This window comes from Rattus rattus, chromosome 18 (genome assembly GCF_011064425.1).
Source record: "Rattus rattus isolate New Zealand chromosome 18, Rrattus_CSIRO_v1, whole genome shotgun sequence".
NCBI lineage: Eukaryota > Metazoa > Chordata > Mammalia > Rodentia > Muridae > Rattus > Rattus rattus.
In genome coordinates, this window is record NC_046171.1 from 29219209 (window position 1) to 29242116 (window position 22908).

The window sequence follows — 22908 nt, forward strand, 5'->3', positions numbered from 1 at the left end:
CCTTCCCACCGCCGGGACCTCGGCACCCGGAGCCTGGCGGAGCTCGGTGTGGAGCCCGGAGCCCGGGGCGGGGCGGGGCGGGGCGGGGCGGGGCGGGGCTGGGGAACCTGTGGCCGCTGAGCAGGCTCCGGAGCCCCCGGTGGCGGAGAGGGGACCGGGTGGACAGACACCGCACAGATGGCGGGGTGGAGGAGGGCGGAGGCGACGCTGTCTTTTTCCAAGTGTCCGGGTCTGGGCAGAAGCTTCCCACTTCCACGTTGGCTGTCAAACACGCGGAGCGCTTTCCTCTTCTGTTCTCTCTTGCCTCGTTCTAGACCCAGGACCACTTCTCTACTGCAAACTTCCTGAAGAATCCTACAAAGCTCAACTCTCCTCTCTAGTGGGACAAGCAGCTTCAACTGTCCCTATGAACTCTCGGGAGACTTAACCCAGGCACCTGCCAGGTCAGCCTTGGCTTGAGTATAGGATGGAAGGAAATAAAACCCAGAGTAACCTTCAGCCAGTCTTTGTACAGCCTGGGTCAGATGTATCCCCAGAATAATGCGAGAATTGAGGAGCACCCTTCTCAGTGGCTGGAAGACAGAGACACTGCTTTGTATTTTGGATACTTAGGCCTCACACCCCCTCTAAATTCTCGAGATTAGAGGAAAAGACGGGTCCCCGTTCATACTTGTATGTGCACCCCTTACAGTTCCTCATTTCATGTCCAGCAGTAGAACAGGAATGTTTGCTGAAATTTAATATTTTCAGTCCCAAATGCAAAACACGAGCTTGTCTCAAAGTGAGTTGGGCTTTCTATAAAGAAGGGTGCCGGGTGGAGATTTGGGATCCTACTGCCTGGCTGGTTCGCAGCTTTCCTCATTCTACTCCCTGTGCTTTTGACAAACAGGTCCTCCTCATAAAGGAGGGATCCTGCCTTGGTTTCCACTGCTCCATCGCAGCCAACCCTGTATCTTCTTTGGGGGGATTAGAAAAGGATATCACCTTTGAGTTTAGCATGAAATGACATTAAACCGAAGTCACGCAGAGAAAGCAAAATGAGACCCAGAGTGGCAGATGACTAAAAGGGACCATTACAGGAGCAATCCAACAGAGAGAGCAGCCTTTCCCAGGGCAGCTCAAACTGTGCGGCTGCTTCCGCTCTCAGCAGCACTTGCTGGAAAAGACATCACTTCTTTCAGGGCTCATCTCGTCGGCTTCCTCTGGTTGCTGGACAGAGACCGTAGCCACACACTTTGCCACACACTCATTGTTCTCTACCTTTGGATAACTTGATATCTATCAGTCTTCTCTACCTAGTCCTCTGAAAGCCTCTGAGGCTGCTTCACATGTGGGGCTTTTCACTGTAGAGCTCACGTGTACAGTGTACTACTTTTACAGAGACACACTCAGGGGTACTCTGTAATGGAGTCCTCTTTGTGTTCACAGCAGGACTCTATCCTCTCATGTCACACAACCACAAGAAAAAAATGTTCAGAAAATGACTAGGATTTCTTCTTTAGTTTCAAAATACAGCCTACTTGATATCCGGGAGCTGTGTTTGTGTATGCGACTCATATAGATCCTTAGTGAATATTTGCCAATTGAAACATTTTTTGGCTGTATTTTTTTTTTAAACAAACCGTCTCTCTTATAAAACACCACTGAGGTTCTTTGTGCTTCTCTTCAAAATTAGGGACCATAAGTAGGCATGTAACAGTAAAGGTATTAAATCGGTGATCAATAATCCTCCAACATTAAACATTCCAAGGCAAGGGTGGCTTCAGTAGTAAATTGCACCCAAAGTTTGAAGAATTGATGTTAACCCACTCTGCAGGGGCAAGTCTGCCGTCATTCTGAACGAGCATGCGTGTGATTATGATAGCCTTCATTTCCACGGGGACGTGTTTTAGGATCCCCAGTGTGAAACTGTAGGTGGTAACAATCATGGAACCAAAGCCAATCTGTCCTCCTTTATTTTATGTGCTGGTGTGGCCTTTGTTTGTCTTTCACTGTGGGGGTCAAGAGGAAGTAAAACAACAGCAAGAGGATCCAAAGCCCAAGTCCTGCAGTACCCCAACATTCCATTCCATACCCCAACATTCCATTCCATACCCCAACATTCCACATTCCATCCCATACCCCAACATTCCATCCCATACCCCAACATTCCATCCCATACCCCAACATTCCACCTCATACCCCAACATTCCACCTCACCCCAACATTCTCCCACCTCATACCCCAACATTCCCTCATACCCAACATTTCCCTCATACCCCAACATTCCATTCCATCCCCAACATTCCACCTCATACCCCAACATTCCATTCCATACCCCAACATTCCATCCCATACCCCAACATTCCATCCCAACATTCCACCCCAACAACATTCCACCATACATTCCATCCCATACCCCAACATTCCCATACCCCAACATTCCACCTCATACCCCAACATTCCACCTCATACCCCAACATTCTACCTCATACCCCAACATTCCACCTCATACCCAACATTCCACCTCATACCCCACATTCTACCTCATACCCAGAAAGCGGGTTACATACCCAGTGCTACTCGTCACACAAGCCAGCACACCCTCAAGCATTCTCCATCCATTACACTTCTTGCAGAAACTCTTGTCCACAGGGGTAAGAGATCACTCAGTCAGCCTTTGAACATGAACTTGCACGATGCCTCCCTAGTGAAACTTCAGGTCTGCAGTTTCAGACGCCGCTACACTCCCAGTCTCTTTTCTTTGTTCTGTGGCTTCCGGCTTCTTGAACTAAACTAATACCTGTTTCCTTGGTTCCCAACCTGCAGTTGGCCATTGTGGATCTAATTCTGCATATAATAGTGTGTGTTAATCCAATAAACCTTCTTATAATAGTGTGTATGCTATTGATTCTGTTCCTCTGGAAAACACACATTGTTTGTTTGTTTGTTTGTTTGTTTGTTTGTTTGTTTGTTTGTTTGTGGACAAGGGCAGAAAGACTACCCAGTGAGAAAAGAAAACCTGGCTTCATGAAATTCATATGCAAATGGATGGAACTAGAAAATATCATCCTGAATGAGGTAACCCAATCACAAAAAAACACATACGCTATGTATTCACTGATAAGTGGATATTAGTCCAAAAGCTTGGATTACCCAAGATACAATTCACAGACCACATGAAACTCAAGAAGGACGACCAAAATGTGGATGCTTCAGTCCTTCTTAGAAGGGGGAACAAAAGTATTCACAGGAGGAAATATGAAGACAAAGTTTGGAGCAGAGACTGAAGGAACGGCCATTCAGAGCCTGCCCAACCTAAGGATCTAGCCCATATACATACAGCCACCAAACTCAGACAATATCGCTGATGCCAAGAAGTGCATGCTGACAGGAGCCTGATACAGCTGTCTCCTGAGAGGCTTTGCCAGAGCATGACAGATACAGAGGCAAATGCTAGCAGCAAACCATTGAACTGAGAATGGGGTCCCCTTTGGAGGAGCTGGAGAAAGGATTGAAGGAGCTGAGGGTTTGCAACGCCATAAGAGCAACAATACCAACCAACCAGAACTCCCAGGGACTAAACCACCATCCAAAGAGTACACATGGACAGATCCATGGCTCCAGTTGCGTATGTAGCAGAGGATGGCCTTGTTGGACACCAATGGGAGGAGAAGCCCTTGGTTCTGCCAAGGCTGGATCCCCCAGTGTAGGGGAATGTCAGGGCAGGGAGGCAGGAAGGGGTGGGTGGTTTGGTGGGGGAACACCCTCATAGAACAGGGAGGGAGAATGGGATGGCAGTTTATGGACAGGAAACCGGGAAAAGGGATATCATTTGAATGTAAATTTAAAAAATATCCAATAAATTGTAAAAAAAAAAAAAAAGAAAGAAAGAAAGAAAAGAAAAAACCTTTTCAATTAACATTGCTGAAACACTATAAAAGAGTAAATGTAGACCCCTACTTCATGCAATACACGAAAATCAAGTTAGACTAAAGGTCTATGAGTAAGATCCATAAATGCACAGCTCGTGGAAACCTTAGCATGCGTCTCCCTGGTTTAGACCCAGGCTTCTTAGATACAACGAGATGGAAGCAGCTAAAATAAATAAATAAAATAAAATAAAAAATAAAGAGGGAGACCAATTGAATTCCTTCAGAATATGTACACCTGAAAACTACCAGAAAGGTAGACAAATTAGTATACACGATGGGAAAATATTTTAAAAATCATCCCAAAGGTTCTAATATCCATAATACATAAAAACCGTTTACAGCTCCACAATCAAAATGGCCTTATGTTTACAACGAGCAAAGGAAGAGGATGCAGAGTTGGGTGAGCAGAGGAGGAGAAGTGGAGATGAGAGGGGGTTAATATGATCAAAATGCATTGCATACAATTTTTAGAGAACTAGGAACAATTTCAAAGCTCTCCTACAAATGAGTAGAAGGTTTAAGCAGACATTTGTATGTAATATAGAAACAGAGATGGAGATGGAGATGGATAGACAGATAGATAGACAGATTAGAGATAGAGATAACAATGGTGTAAAGAGATGTTGCACACTGTTCAAATTAGGAGAGTGCAAATCAAACCCACAGGAAGGTGCCACCTTAAACAATCTTATAAATACAAAGCACAGAAAACAACTGTTGGTGAGTTTGTGAAATAATTGGAATTGTCCTCCACCGCTGTAGAAAAATAAAACAGGTGAAAAAAAGAAAAACCAGTTGAATGCATGGTCCAGTAATTTCATTCCTAGATTCTCATTCTGCTCAAGTAAATGCAAACTCAAGTAAAAAGTGTTCAGTACGGTATTATAGATGGTGCTCCAAAGGGTGATGAAATACAAACACCTTATCAATCGTTAGATAACAGGGACTAAATCACCAACCGAAGAGTACGCATGGAGGGAGATATGGCTGCATGGCCTTATCTGACATGGATGGGAGGGGAGGCCCTTGGTCCTATAGAGACTCATGCCCAACAGAGGGGAACGCTAGGGCGGTGAGGCAGGAGTGGATCGGTTGGTTGGCAGAGCTCCTTCATGGAACCAGGGGGAAGGGATATGGGATGTTGGATTTGCAGAGTCCCCTCTGGGAAAGTGGGAAGTGGGATAACATTTGAAATGTAAATAAATAAGATAACCAATAGAAAATATATATAAACAATTACTAGAGAGGATATTTCACTTCATTATCATTACATATTAAGCACAGGTCAAACTAAGATGAAGAAATAAATTAATGTAAAATTCTATGAAAAAAAAAGAAATTCGATGTGGCACAGCACCCAAGGGAATAGTAGTCAATCATAAAAAAATGAAGTACTAATATATGGTATAAATTATATGCAATCTTTAAGGACATTATGCAAATTTACATACAAAAGCAACATATTGTTACCTTCACAGGAAATAATCAGAGCAAGACAAAAAAGTAAATCAATGTTCCTGTTGGGAGAAGAAGGAGGGAGACATTAGGAGTTACTCTTCACTGGACACAGGCTTACATAGTGGCGATGGCTGAGTACTGTTGACACACAAGAAACTATAATTGTACACTTTAAAATGGTTTAACTGGGGAATTTTGTCTCAATAACAAGAACTACTTTCCAGGGGCAGAGCAAATGACAGGCTTTTAGCTTGACACCTAACTTCATGGCCAAAGCCTTCTTATGATTCGTACTCATAAAAAACAAATCATATCCAAGCAGCACAGAGCGAGAGGAGGAAGACCTGAGGCACCCATAGACCTGCCCTTCAGCATACAGCAGAGGGAGGTTAAAGATATCCGTGTACCACCATGCCACACAGCAGTGGATGTCACCCAGGGGCCCACCACCCCTGTGGCCAGCCTGCAGCAGTAGCCACCACAATGTAAGAGTATGTGATGGTCAGATTGGAAAGAAAGAGTAGAGCAGCTTGGACATTATGAAGAGAGATGGAACTGGACCTCCACGGTGGAGAGGAGCAGCCTGGTTTGAGTGGCCAGCCCCGGCACACGGGACTACGGTAAGGTCCCAGCCAGAGCTACTGCTGAGAACCATGTCTGGGTCTGTGGCTACACAGCTTCAGGGGTCAGTGTCGATGTCTGTAGCTTATGTTACCCCCAGAGAGCATGGGGATGTCCCTGGTGTGGGCAGTGCTGGAGACCACATGGATATCCAGCTTCCCAGTAATGGGGGTAACAGTAAATTGTCGACAGAAAGTCTCAACTGCTCGACTGCAATAGTCAGTTCTATTATCTGTTTTAATCTGATTTGGAACACCCAGCACAGAGAAACAGCTTAATCAATGAGTATTACATTTTTACTTGTTTCTTCTGTTAAAACAGTTGCAACAAGAAAGCCCAAGAAGGTGTCAATGGTCACAAATAAATATTTTAATTTTCCAAAACCAGAAATATGGGTGACATTCATTTGCCATAATTGGTTAGGTACAAGTCCTCGAGGACTAACACCATTATGTGATACAGGTATAAATTGAGGACATTCAGGACGAGTCTTTACAGTTTGACTTGCACATTCTCTAGAAATACCAAATTGTTGTATCAATCCATCACTATTCTGATGATGTAAAGGATGAGATTGTATGACTAAGTGTTCCTGGGTAAGGCCCATAATCTGCCTGGCGTACAAATCTGCTGTGGCATTGCCTCACTAAGGGTCCAGGCAATCCAGTATGAGCCCTTAAATGTCCTTTGAAGTTAAGAAACAGTACATCCTCCTAAATTAAGTTATATTTATACAAAGAATTGCAAAAAAATTATCTTTCAAGCTTTTATTTACGTGCACAGACTTAAGTATGATTTAGATTTTGTTAAAAGCAGCCACATCCATGGACTGTACGTAGTCCTCGAAAGCAGTAATCCGCTCTTTCAGCATATCTGTTCCAACCTTATCATCTTCAACTACACACTGTATTTGAAGCTTTTTAATTCCGTATCCCACTGGAACCAATTTAGAGGAGCCCCACACCAAGCCGTCCGCTTGAATGCTTCGGACCCACTCCTCTGGTTTCCTCATGTCTGTGTCATCGTCCAAAGGCTTCACATCCAAACAAGATGGAAGATTCCGCAACAACTGCAGGCTTTTAGCTTTCTTTGATTCACACTGAGCAAGGCGTCCTTCTCGTAGCCTCTTTGCATCTTCACTTTCCTCCTCATCGTCAGATCTGAAGAGATCGATGTCATCACCGTCCTTAGCATCTGCTGCTCCACTTCCTGTGGTGTCTGCCACGCTGGCAGGGCCATACTTGCCCAAAGATATCTTCACTCCCGGCAAGCTGGCCTTTTCTTTCTCGTACGATTTGATGTGATTATACCAACGCAGAGCATGACACAGGGCAGCCGGTGGTGGACCAGAGATTGCTTCAAATACTGCCACGTCGGCTTGTGATGGCACATACCCCTCAATGTAGCTCTTGTCTGCCAGGTAATCATTGAGCACCTGGAGGCCAGCAGGGGTTTTCAGGCCTCCGAAACCCATGGCGTCGGTTGTAACCAGGAGCCGAACAAGAGCGGAGGAAAAGAGCGCTAGAAGCCCGTGGCCAGCGCTGAGGGAAAAGGAAGAATTGCAAAATTTGAGAATTAGCAGTATCTAAAAAAGGAACAGTTTCAAGCAATTGTAAACCATGAGCTATATATTGGCTATCAGTATACAAATTAAAAGCTTGATTTTTCAATAATCTGGGCTGAAGCAAGGGGAAACTCAAGAGAATAAACTTGTGATCCAATGATATATGCTGTCTTCCCATTAGATGAGCCATCTGTAAGTACAATAAGTGCATTTTTTATGGACCTGCATGCATAAATTTACAGTAAATACAAAAGCATGCATAGAGGCAAATTGTAACAACTTGTCTTTTGGATAATAAATACCAATTTTGCCTGGAAAAAAATGAGATAGGCCAAATATCAGCATTCTGGAATTTAATTGCTGTTTGGAATAAGGAATAAATATTTCATCAAGTTCTTCCCCAAAATACTTTCTTGATTCTATCGTACAACCCTGTATTAGCACAGCAACAGTTTCACAATGGGATGTTAAAGCTTTCTTTGGAGATGAAGAAAGATGAATCCACATGAATGGTCCCTTTAGCCAAAGGACTGCTGTGGGTGCAAACAGCCAACAATTGATCATAGTCTATATAATGTATCTGTTGTTGGCTAATAGCTTCCTCCACTCTCTCCAAAGCTATTTGTTCCTCATCAGTTAATTGTTGAGGGGAGCCAGGATTTGCATCCCCCTTGAGAATATCAGAGGTTTAAGCTCTCCTGTGGTAAGCTTAAGATAAGGTCTTAACCAAATAGCATCTCCTAACAACTTTTGAAAATCATTTAAAGTAAATAAATTATCTTTTCTTATTTAAACTTTCTGTGACACAATGTGTTTAAGATATAACTGATGTCCCAAATATTGAAAAGGATGCTGTCTTTGAATCTTTTCTGGAGCAACAACCACTCCCCAAAATTTTAAAGCTCATTGTATAAGAGCAAAGTCTTGTAGTAAAACTCCTTCAGAGGGATCAGCTAATAAAATATCCATATAGCGAGTAATATACGCTGGAAAATTCTAAGTCCTAACTTCTTGTATTGAAACAGTGGCAAAATTTTTGGCATACTATAGGGCTACTAGCCATTCCTTGAGGCAAAACTTTCCAATGATATCTATCTCTTCAAGGGTTCTTTAAACTTACAAGCAGACATGCTAAATGCAAACCTTTTACAGTCATGAAGATGCAAAGGAATAGTATAAAAACAATCCTCCAAATGCATAATCGTTCTATCTGCGTTTCCTGGAACGGCAGCTACAGTAGGAAAGCCTCATCAACCCTTCAAAAACCCTGCAGCAATCTGCACCTGCCTGATTTTTTCTTAATTGCAAATATGTGTGTGTTAAAATCCCGAGCCTGTGCTCGAACTGTGAACTGCAGCCAATGGAACACCGGCAGCTTAACTGTAATTTCCCTTGCAATACCAGAGCACAACCATAACTTTGGAAAGCAAACCTCAACCTCCAACAATCCAGTCTCTCCGAAATCAACACCAAGTGCATCACTCCCATGCTATAAAGTTTGGCTGACAATCCCTGCACAGGAACGCGCGATGGGGCAGGCTCTAATACCTCAACAGAGAGACATCACCCTAAATCCTGTCTTTCATAGGTCTGGATTCTAGGATAAGAATTACATAAAATACTGCCCAAGTTAGACATATCTTTAGAGACATGTTTACCTGGTTTGGCTCATGCCCCATGTTGTTCTAAATGACTCCAACCCTGAGTTACCAGTTTTAAGCTAACTTTCTGTTACCAATGTTACAATTTTTTAATCATACCCAACAACTTATAAGCCAATATTCTATAACCAAGACATGTAGAGCATATTTATGTATTTAAAACCAGTTAGAAACAAACATGAAGTGGCCGCACATTTACTTATTTAAACCAGACAAAATTCTTACTCTTTCTAGCTGTAATTTCAAGGGAGGAGCACCTTGTCACCGGCTGACCCCAATAATCACAGTCACAGAGATTTTTACAGAAAAATAGCCATCAGCTCTCTTGTCGTAGAAGCTGAGAAGCTGCTGGCACCTTTAAAAGTGGCTTGTGAGGACACTCACCCCCTGCCAATGCTTGTCCTGCTACACTAGACTCCTAGATACTGGTGCAGGGCTGTAAAGACCAATTAAAACTGCTTTTTATTTTATTTTATTATTATTTTATTTTACTTTATTTTGAATGAGTTAAAACTAAATCAAGGGGAGAACAACCAGCAGATAAAGTTTTAACCATTTTTTCTTTTGAACATGAAACACAGAACAACATTCAAACAAGGAGACAAAAATACAGACATAAACTGACAGACACAGAGAGATTGGTGCACTGGGGACAGACAATAGACAGAGAGGGGAGAGAACTAGATGATGTCCCCACCAAAGGGACCCAGATATCCTACCTAAGGAACCCAGAACTAGAAATAAGCATTTCTCCAATAGGAGCCAAAAAGGAGGCAGGATATCTCCCGACCTCCTTCTGTCTCTAGGAGAGCTCTGAAAAAGCTTACACTCATTTTCCTTCTCTTTTGCAAAAGCATCCTGGGAGAGTCAGGGGGGGCTGCTGTTCTCACACATTCTCTCTCATGTCTAAGGTGTAAACTGTCTCTAGTCAGGGTCCAAAGACTAAAACCATCTATGAGAATTATCTTCTCATCACTTTACCATCACCTTGTCCCTTTTTACAATGGTTGTCACCGCTGGCCCAAATCTTTTACTTTCCTTTGTGCGCATTTCCCGTGGTGTCCTTCCCTGTTCCCCACTTACTGGAGTTCCAACATTGAGGCGCCATCTGACCAAGCCAGTTCAGTCAGTCAACGGGTTCTCCAGCACGGGAGCGAGGATTAAAAAGAAAAAAAGACAATTAGACAACACTGTAGCATGACCCCAGCCAGTTCTGAGGTTGAGGTGGGTTTATTTTTCCCCCAGTCTGCTTTTATACCATTTTAATTACATGCAAGTAATAAGATCAGTTCTAGGTTAAGGGAACAAGCAAGACACTCAAAGTCCCGTGATCGCTGTTTCTAAGGGCTTATCAGGATGACCAAGATTCCCGAGCCTTCTTCCTTGTTCTAGCCCAAAGACATATTCTAGCTTGAAACCTTTTCTTTGTTCTAGCTCAAAATCAGATTTCTGCCTGAGCCTACTTCCCTGTCCTGACCCAATATCAAATTCCTGCCAAGTGACCCCAGAAGCTCTCCACACCGCCCCTTTGCTCCCCACCAGCTGAGGCAGTCAGGACAGTTGACCCCGTAAGACATAAGAGACGATGAGTTGGTCCTGCCTCTTACAGGTAGAGGCGAAACTGTCATTGGGCGAGAAGAAAGGGAGGCGGGAACAAAGTTTTAGAGAAGGAGGGGGAGAAGGAAAAAGGAGGGAGAGGCAACGTGGAGGCAGACATAAATGATCCATCGCCATGCATCTCAACATAGATACAGGTTGTTATGAATATTTCTTAAGGGATGGATTTCTTTTTTTTTATCTTTATTAAATTGGGTATTTCTTATTTACATTTCAATTGTTATTCCCCTTCCCAGTTTCCGGACCAACATCCCCCTAACCCCTCCCCCTCCCCTTCTTTATGGGTTTCCCCTCCCCATCCTTCCCCCATTACCGCCCTTCCCCCAACAATCACGTTCACTGGGGGTTCAGTCTTAGCAGGACCAAGGGCTTCCCCTTCCACTGGTGATCTTACTAGGATATTCATTGCTACCTATGAGGTCAGAGTCCAGGGTCAGTCCATGTATAGTCTTTAGGTAGTGGCTTAGTCCCTGGAAGTCTGGTTGCTTGGCATTGTTGTTCATATGGGGTCTCGAGCCCCTTCAAGCTCTTCCAGTTCTTTCTCTGATTCCTTCAACGGGGGTCCTGTTCTCAGTTCAGTGGTTTGCTGCTGGCATTCGCCTCTGTATTTGCTGTATTCTGGCTGTGTCTCTCAGGAGCGAGCTACATCCGGCTCCTGTCGGCCTGCACTTCTTTGCTTCATCCATCTTGTCTAATTGGGTGGCTGTATATGTATGGGCCACATGTGGGGCAGGCTCTGAATGGGTGTTCCTTCTGCCTCTGTTCTAAATTTTGCCTCCCTATTCCCTTTGAGTATTTCTTATGTACATTTCGAGTGTTATTCCCTTTCCTGTTTCGGGCAAACATCCCTTCCCTCCCCCCTTCCTTATGGGTGTTCCCCTCCCCACCTCCCCCATTGCCGCTCCCCCATCCATCAGTCTAGTTCACTGGGGTTCAGTCTTAGCAGGACCCAGGGCTTCCCTTCCACTGGTGATCTTACTAGGATATTCATTGCACCTATGAGGTCAGAGTCCAGTGTCAGTCCATGTATAGTCTTTAGGTAGTGGCTTAGTCCCTGGAAGCTCTGGTTGCTTGGCATTGTTGTACATCTGGGGTCTCAAGCCCCTTCAAGCTCTTCCAGTTCATTCTCTGATTCCTTCAAAGGGGGTCCCGTTCTCAGTTCAGTGGTTTGCTGCTGGCATTCTTGTGTTGCTGTATTCTGGCTGTGTCTCTCAGGATCCTTGCCAAGGATATTCTTATTCCCCTTTTAAAGAAGGAGTGAAGAATTCGTATTTCGGCCAAGGGATGGATTTCTATAGGTCAGTTTATCTTATCTAGGTGGGCGATTTATATCGTTATCATTTGGCTGTGAGTTTATTGTGCGGATGTATTGTGGATTGGGAATTTAACATATAAATTTGATTGTTAAATTACAGTTTAGTGAGTCCTGATTTCACTGGGGAGTTGGAAGTTATACCTTAACGGCAGGGGTTTGTCGCTGGGAGTGTCCGCAAAGTCCCTGGCAGGGAGCCATGATAGGCCAGCCCTATCAGTCTTCTAGAGCCCTGATTTTACCAGGTAGCTGGAACCAGAGAGTTTGCAGCTAGCAGAGAGTCGCCAGGAGAGATACTAACCAGAGATAAATTATAGTAAGTTCCATATGGCCTCCAGTGTAGGCACTAACTCTAGGGACCAGCGTGGCAAGGCGCCACACTGGAACGACTCAGGCCCTGCCCGGGTCTGAGAGTACCTGGGGGCAGCCTGCTTCTTTAGCAATGGTTGTTTGGAAAATGATTTAATTTAGGTTTGGTTTATTTGTTTTAAAAATGGTATAAAGATTTAATGCTTTATTAAGTCTTTCAGGATACCCATATTCTCTTAACGTGGGCTCCATAGGAATTTTGAGTTAAAATCCTGGTTAGACTAGCTGCCTGCTTTTTAAAGACAGGAAATGTGATTAAATTGGTTTATATGGAAGGAGAGAGTCCAGAGTTTATCAGAATCACTGGGGTTATCCACAGTTTAGAACTAGGATAGGGAACATTAATCACTGACTCCAAGTAAAGAGTGGTGATATTTTCCGGTTATAAATGTTATTTAAAAATAGAAGTCTGTGCACCAGGCAGAGTGAATACAGACATACATTATAGAAGTTATTAATAAATAAAAGTCTGACAGTCCAGGTAGAGAACTTAACAGATAGATGTATATTAGGCTAAAATCCTGGTTTGACAAGTTACTTCCTTCTTATTGGTATTGGTATTGATAAAAGTGTGATTAAATTGTTTTATGAATTACCCCACTGATGCCATATAGCTCATCGATGCCAGCTAGTGAGGGTTTGTGATTATTTTTAAAATTACCACAGCTGGAGGCTCATATTCTCTTACCGTGGGCTCCACAGGAATTTTGAGTTGATTTCCTGACATGACAGATTAAAAATGCCTAACAGGCTCGCACAATCTTGTTTAGCTACTTCAGCTTTTTAAATTGTTTTAATTTTCATAATGGGTGTGATTTTGAGTCTTATGGTTATATTATTTCTCTGGGAGATAGTACCAGATACAAACGTTTCTGGTTACAGACTAAAGAAAAGGAAAAGGTTTTGGGGAAAAGGTTTTGTCTTTGTGTTTTCTAAAAGGGTGATTAGGCTTTGGACACCTTCCAGAGTTTTATTGATCAGATTTGATACAGGTAGAAAAAAACTAGATTCAAGAGAATCAAACAAAAAGATATCTTAATGATACTAAAATTTTGTTTTGAGATTTATGTATTGCAGAATGCACAGCTTGGTGAAGCTCGTCCTCAGAATACTGAAGTGGCCTGCTTGGATTCCTCATCTCAGGAACTTTCAGCCAGGTCTGGTCAGTACAGACATCAGACTACAATAATCATTGGATAACCTTCTTAAGGTTGAACAATTCCCCTATTTTCCCTCCCCCTCCCCCTAAGATATCTCAATGCCCACGTACACCTTGAAAAAGTTATCAAAGAGTCATCACCCAATTCCCTAAACGTTGGGAAGCTGAAAGTGGTTGTTCTAAGGTTGTCTTTCTAGAGAATTTAGAAATGGTCATAGGGGTTGGGGATTTAGCTCAGTGATAGAGGGCTTGCCTAGCAAGCACAAGGCCCTGGGTTCGGTCCTTAGCTCCAAAAAAAGAAAGAAAGAAAGAAAGAAAGAAAGAAAGAAAGAAAGAAAGAAAGAAAGAAAGAAAGAAAGAAATGGTCATAATTTAACAGGGAAGAATTAGCTAGAATTGACTGTACAGTCATAATCTCATTTGGTAGAAATCCTTATACTTGTTACTAAGATAAGGTTATAATCTTTTACATTGGTACAGAATTTATTTGACATAAGTTTAGATTTTCTTTGATATGAATTTCTTATGGGTTTAAAATTAATACTGTTAGTCTCATATATAAGCCTTGTGCCTATACAACTCCTTTAAGTATACAAGGCTTAGACCCAGTCCTTTACTGCTATTAAAAAACTAATCTGAGATGATTAAACATGTGAGTTAAGGGCCAGATAGCAAATTCATGGCTCTAAGTTTAATGTTAGAGTGCTTTTAAGATAACTTATTAAGTTAGGGAATGGACAACAGTTCAGCTATATATATATGGTTTTCAAAAATATCAGAAATCCACAAAATGTGATATTTATTGTTATTTATCATTTGTTGAGATATATCTGCTCCTAACATCTCCCATTTGGTGGATTAAAAGAAGAAACTAAACATCTCTACCTCCAGTTGAGATAGTACACTGTGGCTAGGTAGCCTCCGGGCAGAAATTGCCTATTTCTTCTACAGACTAAATACTGTCCAGAAAAGGACACACTGCAGAAGAGTCAACTAACAATCTCTGCTGAGCCAGAATGATCAGCCCTTCATAATTCTATGTTTCAAAAATCTGTCAGATGATGCTAGGCCAGAAGGCTGAAGACTTGCTCTCATGTGTTGCTATCAGGGGACTGTGCAAATAGACAATAGTCTCGTCAGCATGTCTTAGTTCAGGAAGTCATGTTAGACTTCCTATATTTTCAGATAATATTGGTTGTTCTCAGATTTCTGACAGGGTTGGAACTAGTCAAAGATTCATAGCCTACCCAGGCTGTTTAACTTTGAGAATACATATTTAATTGGATAGTTACCAGATAGTATACAAGCCAGCCAGGACATAACATAGATTTTAAGCTTTCCTTAAGCTAGAATGGAAAACTAAATGTTCTGCTTAACCGATAAAATGTTGGACTAGGTGTTAGATTTATTTTATACTTTATAAATTACAAAATAATTATAGTTGTGCTCAGTTTACAATTGAGAGAAAAGTTTTTTTTTTTTAATTAAACAGAAAGGATGAAGTGTAGGTTGGTGTCATTATGCAGGTGAAGGCAGACACAAGATAAAACGAGGCCTGTCATTGGACAAGAAGGAAGAGAGGCGGGAACAAAGTTTTAGAGGAGGAGAGGGAGGAGGAGGAAGTAGGGAGGCAATATGGAGGCAGACGTAAATGATCCTCACCATGCATCTCTACAAAAATACAGGTTATGAATATTTCTTTTTGTTTGTTTGCTTTTTGTTTTTTTTTATTGGATACATTTCTTTATTTATATTTCAAATGTTATTTCCTTTCAAAGATTTTATTTGTTTTATTTATATGGGCACACTATATCTGTCTTCAGACACACCAGAAGAGGACATCAGATCCCATTACAGATGGCTGTGAGCCACCATGTGGTTGCTGGGAATTGAACTCAGGACCTCTGGAAGAGCAGTCAATTCTCTTAACCACTGAGCCATCTCTTCAGTTCTGAATATTTCTTAAGGGATGGATTTCTATAGGTCAGTTTATCTTATCTAGATGGGCGATTTATATCTTTATCATTTGTTGTGAGTTTATTGTGCGGATGTATTGTGGATTGAGAAATTAACATATAAATCTGATTGCTAAATTACAACTTACTGAGTCATGATTTTACCGGGTAGGTGGGACCTCATACTTTAACTACCGGGGCTGGTTGCTGGGAGTGTGGGCAGAGCATGGCAGGGAGCCATGATAGGCCAACCGCTGCTGGACTTCAAGATCCCTGATTTTACCGCATAGCCGGAACCGGAGAGTTCGCAGCTAGTAGAGAGCTGGTGGGAGAGATACTAGCCAGAGATAAATCATGGTTAGTTCCATATGGCCTCTGGTGCCAGAACTAACTCTAGGGACCAGTGGGACAAGGTACCTCACTGGAGTGGCTGGCGGACTGCCTGGGTCTGAAAGTACTTGAGGGCAGTGTGGAGCCACTGAGATAAAAGTAGCCCACAGTGCCATGTGGCCCAATGGTGCCGGCACCGTGCGGGATAAAAGGTTCAGACTTTTTAATAGTTACCACAGCAGCAGGCAGGCTGCTGCATACAGGGAGAGTTACCCCTGCACCTATCTGGGCAGCACAGAAGAGCTGGCCTTGGTGGAGAGAGTGAAGGTCAGCCGGCCCCCAAGGTGAGAGTACAGAAGAGATGGCCCTCGCACTTGCTACTAGTCTGGGTTGAGGTGTCGTGGGTGTGGAAATGATACATCACCACCACCACCATCATCACCACCACCATCGCCACCACCACCACCTGCAGTATCCAGTGGAGACCTAGCCCTGGGTCATGAGATCCAGAGAGCTGGCCCTAACTTCTCACTGGCTGTAGCACTCAGGAGACCAGAGACTGGACCCTGGACCTCACCAGTCCAATGCGTGTGAGAACAGAAGGGCTGGCCCAGCCTGACAGGCTGCAGCACGTGGTAGAATAGGCCCTCTCACCTTGCCTGGGCAGCAACCTGGAGGCATGGGTGTGGGTGAGTTGGTCCTGCTTTCTGCCGATGTCTGCATTGGGTGGCTTAGCCAGAGCAGCCCTGGAGAGCTCTGGTGGTATAGTTCAGTGGGCTGACTACTTCAGCTATTGCCCAGGCCCAGATCTCCATGACACAGGGCAACAACAGGATCACTGAGAGGAGTTCCGATCAGGATCCAATATTGATGGTGTCACAGAACCAAACCAATGACTCACTGCAATGAAGATGGACTATGCGACATACTGTGACAATGCTACAGCTTTCCCCGTGAGATGCTTTCTATGCTTTGTTATTGTTATAGGTATTGTTGCTGCTGCTCTGTGTGTGTGTGTGTGTGTGTGTGTGTGTGTGTGTGTGTGTGTGTGTGTGTGTGTGTGTTATTGGGGGGCACACACTGCAAGGGCAAAGGGCAGATATGAGGGGATAGGGAGATGAGTGGGACCCACTCATGATGTGAAACCCATAAAAAACAATAAAAAGTTTTTTTTAAAAGAAAACTACTTTGAAAAAAGGAAAGCCATATTATAAAGAAATAGCTAGTGAATCTGCTACATTCTGACCAAGTAGGAATTACTATTTCATGTGGAAAGGAAATGTACAAAGCTTGAAAAAAATCCCATTCTTGGATGGTAAAATATGAGCTGTCCTAGGAGATAATTTAGTGCGTTTGAGACCCTCACTTGGTTTGGTGTTTTACACACACACACACACACACACACACACACACACACACACGTTGTAATATGCACATGGGCAGCTTGGGTGGTTTTTTTAACCTTTACGCATTATGCATACACACCCCACTCAAAACAGTGTAAGCAGCATCTATCTTCAACCCCCCAACCTGCTAGCTACGTTGGGCTACACTCACTCCCAACTCTGAGCAGTGGCACAAGTGTCCGTGCTCTTAGCAATGATCAGATTTAGACACTGTCTAGTGAGTGTATTCTCAGCATTGCTGGCGATGAAGAGTAGAAGAGCCGTTCTGACCTGAAGTGGTTTTGGGTACAGCAAGGCAAACTGTGCCTTAGTGCAATATTTAAGGGAGAACCCCCTAGTTACCATCTAATGCCTATGCAAAATGGGCATGTATATGTTTAAAATCAGACATATTGTGAAAAACTACATCTATCAATCAAAGTAGACAACAATTCAAAGTGCATCACTTAGTAACCAGCCCCTCGTCTTGACCCTAATAAATGGAAGCCCTGAAAATCACCCAAATCCCTTGAGTATCTTCGCTCATGTCTCCCACTGTCAGTCTTAACAATGTATTTTCCTTTAATCTGTACTGTCTCTTAGCTCCAAGTAAAAGTGTCTTGCTTCCTTTACAAATCTATGTGGGGCCCATGTAAAACCAGATACACTAAATCTATAGAGAAGAGTGGGGGCATAGCCTTGAGCTCATTAGTGCAGGAGACAACTTCTGAAATAGAATAGCCTTAGCTCAGGCACTAAGTTCAACCACTAATAAATGGGACCTCATGACGTTGAAAAGCTTCCGTAATGCACAGGACACTGTCAATAGGACAAAACGGCAGCTTACAGATTGGGAAAAGATCTTCACCAACTCTACATCTGACAGAGGGCTAACACCCAAAATATGTAAAGAACTCAAGAAGTCAGACACAGACAACCCAAATAATCCAACTTAAAAATGGGGTACAGTCAATGGAACAGAATTGAAGACCCTGAAATGAACCCACACACCTATGGGCACTTGATTTTGACAAAGGAGCCAAAACCATCCAATGGAAAAAAGATATTTTCAGCAAATGGTGCTGGTTCAACTGAGGGTTGTTTTTAAGACATGTAGAAGAATGCAGATCTGATCCATGCTTATCACCCCAGTACAAAGTGCTTAAGTCCAAGTGGATAAAGGACTCCACATCAAACCAGATACACTCAAACTAATAGAAGATAAACTAGGGAAGCATTTGGAACACATGGGCACTGGAAAAAATTTCCTGAACAAAACACCAATGGCTTATGCTTTAAGATCAAGAATCGACAAATGGGATCTCATAAAACTGCAAAGATTCTGTAAGGCAAAGGACACTGTGGTTAGGACAAAACGACAACCACTGAGCCAACAGATTGGGAAAAGATCTTTTCCAATCCCATTTCAACAGATAATTACTGAGGGACATTATATCCAAAATATACAAAAGAACTCAATTTTTGTTTCTAGTTGATGACCGAAATGAAGGGAGACAAATAACCCTATTAAAAAAATGTGTGTTCTACAGAGCTAAACAAAGAATTCACAGCTGAGGAATACTCAATGGTGAGAAACACCTAAAAGAAATGTTCAACATCGTTAGTCATCAGGGAAATGCAAATCAAAACAACCCTGAGATTTCACCTCACACCAGTGAGAATGGCTAAGAATCAAAAACTCAGGTGACAGCAAATGCTGACGAGGATGTGGAGAAAGGGGAACACTCCTCCATTGTTGGTGGGGTTGCAGACTGCTACAACCATTCTGGAAATCAGTCTGGAGGTTCCTCAGAAAATTGGACATTGAACTGCCTGAGGATCCAGCTATACCTCTCCTGGGCATATACCCAAGAGATGCCCCAACATATAAAAAGACACGCGTGCTCCACTATGTTCATGCAGCCTTATTTATAATTTCTCTTTGTCAGAAGCTGGAAAGAACCCAGATGCCCTTCAACAGAGGAATGGATACAGAAAATGTGGTTCATCTACACAATGGAATATTACTTCAGCTATCAAAAAATCAATGACTTTAGTGAAATTCAATTTAATGCATTACAAATGGTTTGAACTGGAAAATATCATCCTGAGTGAGCTCACATAATCACAGAAAGACATACCATGGTTTGTACTCATTGATAAGTGGCTATTAGCCCAAATTTCGAATTACCCTAGATGCCTAGAACAAATGAAACTCAAGACGGATGATCAAAAAGTGAATGCATATATAATCAATCAAAGGAGAGGATGAGAGACACAGCCAGAATACAGCAAATACAGAGGCGTATGCCAGCAGGAAACCACTGAACTGAGAACAGGACCCCTGTTGAAGGAATCAGAGAAATAAACTGGAAATCTTGAAGGAGCCTCGAGACCCCTATGTACAGCAATGCCAACCAAATTAGAGCTTCCAGGGACTAAGCCACTACCTAAAGACTATACATGGACTGACCCTGGACTCTGACCTCAATCAGGTAGCAATGAATATCCTAGTAAGAGCACCAGTGGAAAAGGGAAGCCCTTTAAATAAATGTCCTTTCTTCTTAAAAAAAAGTTGGATCATAAAATGACTGAACCCCAGTGAACTAGGACTGTTGGGAGAGGGCAATGGGGGGGGAGGGGATTGGGAGGAACACCCCACTAAGGAAGGGAGGGGGGGATGTTTGCCTCAGAAACCGGAAAGGGAATAACACTGTCAAATGTCAATATGAAATACTCCCAACCTTTTTTATAATAATAAAAAAAAAATATTGAAAAAAAAAAATATCTGAAAATAAGGTAAAAAAAAAAAAAAATGGGGGCTACAGAGCTAAACAGACAATCCTCAACAGAGGACTCTCTAATGGCCAAGAAACACTTCTTAAATGGTCAATGCTTTCAGTCATCAGGGAAACGCAAATCAAAATGACTCTGAGATTGCACCTTGCACTCATCACGTGAACGGGTGTTTTGTCTGCGTGCGTGTTTTTGAACCGTCTGCATGTAGTCCTCACAGAGATAGAAGAGGGCAACAGATCCCCTGGACTTGAGCCATGTGGGTGTGTGGGGGCGCGGGGGTAGAACTTAAGTCTTCTGCAAGAATGGACAGTAATTTACTCATTGAACCCCCTCTCCAGATAGAGAGTTTGTTTTAAAACAATGTAGGGCGTAAGAATGTGTCACAATCTGTGCCATAGTCTAGAAATGTAGAGACCTTGTAAATAATGCATTCAGCCAGACTACAACTGAGCACTGTGCTTATTTAGAAGGGCAGAGTAGGGCTGGAGGGGAATAGTGATCATATTTCTTCTTTGTGTTCCTGGTCTTTCACACCATTCATTTATACGACGATATGCTGCACGCAGAACACTGAAATAAGCATCACAGAGGCCGGCACACCAGAGACTATTCCTGACATGGGAGGGAACACATATTGAAAATTCTCCAAGGCACAGTCAACAATTTCCCTGCTAACATACATACTGCAGCATGTTGCCAATATTGGCTGCACGCTAGTTTTGCATTCTTTTTTTTTAAAGATTTATTTTGTGTATGTGAGTACATTGTCGCCGTCTTCAGACACAAAGGAAGGCATCAGATCTCATTACAGATGGTTTCGAGCCACCATGTGGTTGCTGGGATTTGAACTCAGGGCCTCTGGAAGAGCAGCCATTGCTCTTAACCACTGAGCCATCTCTCCAGCCCTATTTTTGCATTCTTAATCTAACATGTAACCTGATGTCAGGAAGTTACTGAGTCATTCATTCTCTAGGTACTTGTGTCCATTTCCAAGGATAATTACTGAGCTATTAACTGGACATTTCATGTAGAACATGACACGTAGAAAATTCTCAGTTATTTTAGTTGATTTTTGTGAGATCAGTTATTTAATAATTATTATATAGTCTACCTATATTTTGTTTTCTGTTAGTTATCTATAACAGCACAAAGTGAAGTTTTAACAGTGTGATAGCCACAGGTATAAGCTATATAAAAGTGATAGAATCTACTTTTAATTATTTACGTGATGGCTGTTTGCTACATATGCAATATGTAAGCTGTGTCTTAAAAAAGATAAATCAGGTAAATAAGCATTCCAAGCTAAAATAAGAAGAACTATTAATTAGAAACAGAGATGGAAATGATAACATTGACATTGATGCTTACAAGAAAACAAAGCACTGTGATTAACCCTTCAATGCAAAGACCAATTAATCAGTTTCCTAAACGATGCAGTACCAAAACTGTGGGTTTTGATCTATAATTCAAGCTTTGTTAAATTTTAACAATGTATCTTTCAGTATTGATTGGATGTGTTACAATATTAAAATGCTGCAAGAGGGGTTGGGGATTAGCTCAGCGGAAGAGCGCTTGCCTAGCGAGCGCAAGGCCCTGGGTTCGGTCCCCAGCTCCGAAAAATAAAATAAAATAAAATAAAATAAAATGCTGCAAGATAAACCAGAAAATATGAAATATTGACTATCACATGTCATCTTTTTAAAAATTAAAGAGCATGCAGAATTTAAAAAACTATTATAACAATTATATTAACACAGAAAGCAAATAGCTACATATGATTAAATTTTTCTATGTTGATCTATTTATAATTTCTCTTTGTCCAGATTTCCGGAAACAAATAGCTGACAAGCAGGACAGCATAAAAGCAGATATAAAACCACAATAAATATAAGCCTATTTATGAACTTGAAATAAATGTAAACTATGATTTCATTTATGAAGTGAATAAATAAAATCTTCAATTATAAAGCTTAGTTATTAGAAATATTAATTTATAATTTAATCACATTACAAGTGTATTTATTTATAACTATGAATTAAACTTGAAGGGACACTTGAGAGACAGAACAGAACGGCTAACCATTCTTTTTTAGAGATAATAGGTATAATCATCAAGGCCATTATCTGACTTACTGGTTGATCATATGAGGAAAATTAAGCTAACAGAAAATTATTGTATGACGAGTTTCCATTAAATAGTCGATGGATTGCCAACTGCCTTCAGTAATCACTTAGAGCTACAAAGGAGAGGATTGAGGAAGACAGTAAAGTAACGGAAACTGCAGTCACTGATACAGGAAGTGATAAAGTAAAGTAAGGATTTAATAGAGTGAGGGTCACATAACGGTGGCTTCTGTTTTGACCCTGTTCCGGTATAATGATAATTACAAGCCTGTGGAAAGTAAAAGTAATTTTATAGCACCAACAGTAGACACATTGTTGAATTCCAATCATGAAGACCTGTGTAAATACGAATGTACATCACACATAATAAAGTTCTGAATTTTCACTTAAAAGTTAGAATCACATTTCCTTCCCCTAGCTGGGCTGCCTTGTCTGGTCTCAATGAGAGGATATGCTCAGTCCTGCTGTGACTTGATAGTACTAGATGGGGCCTCATCTTAGAGGAGAGAATGGAGGAGGGAGTGTGAGGGTAGGACTGGAAGGAGAAGAAAGAGGGGGCCTTCAATCAACCTGCAAATTAATGGGGGAAAATGTAAGCTTGGCATCAGAAGCAATTTGTGATGCTTTGAAAAAGTTGTGA

At 42.1% G+C, this 22908-nt stretch overlaps 1 protein-coding gene across 1 annotated transcript; it reads right to left on the bottom strand.

Moving 5' to 3' along the window:
• Positions 1-6751: 6751 nt before the first annotated feature.
• Positions 6752-7482, bottom strand: LOC116887271 (elongation factor 1-beta-like). Its single transcript, XM_032888841.1, has one exon. The coding sequence runs from the start codon at positions 7465-7467 to the stop codon at positions 6790-6792; it is 678 nt and encodes a 225-aa protein (XP_032744732.1). The 5' UTR covers positions 7468-7482; the 3' UTR covers positions 6752-6789.
• Positions 7483-22908: the final 15426 nt, after the last annotated feature.

Bases quoted from the DNA above. Each gene is read 5' to 3' on its own strand.
- LOC116887271 (XM_032888841.1), bottom strand. From the start codon at position 7,467: ATGGGTTTCGGAGGCCTGAAAACCCCTGCTGGCCTCCAGGTGCTCAAT.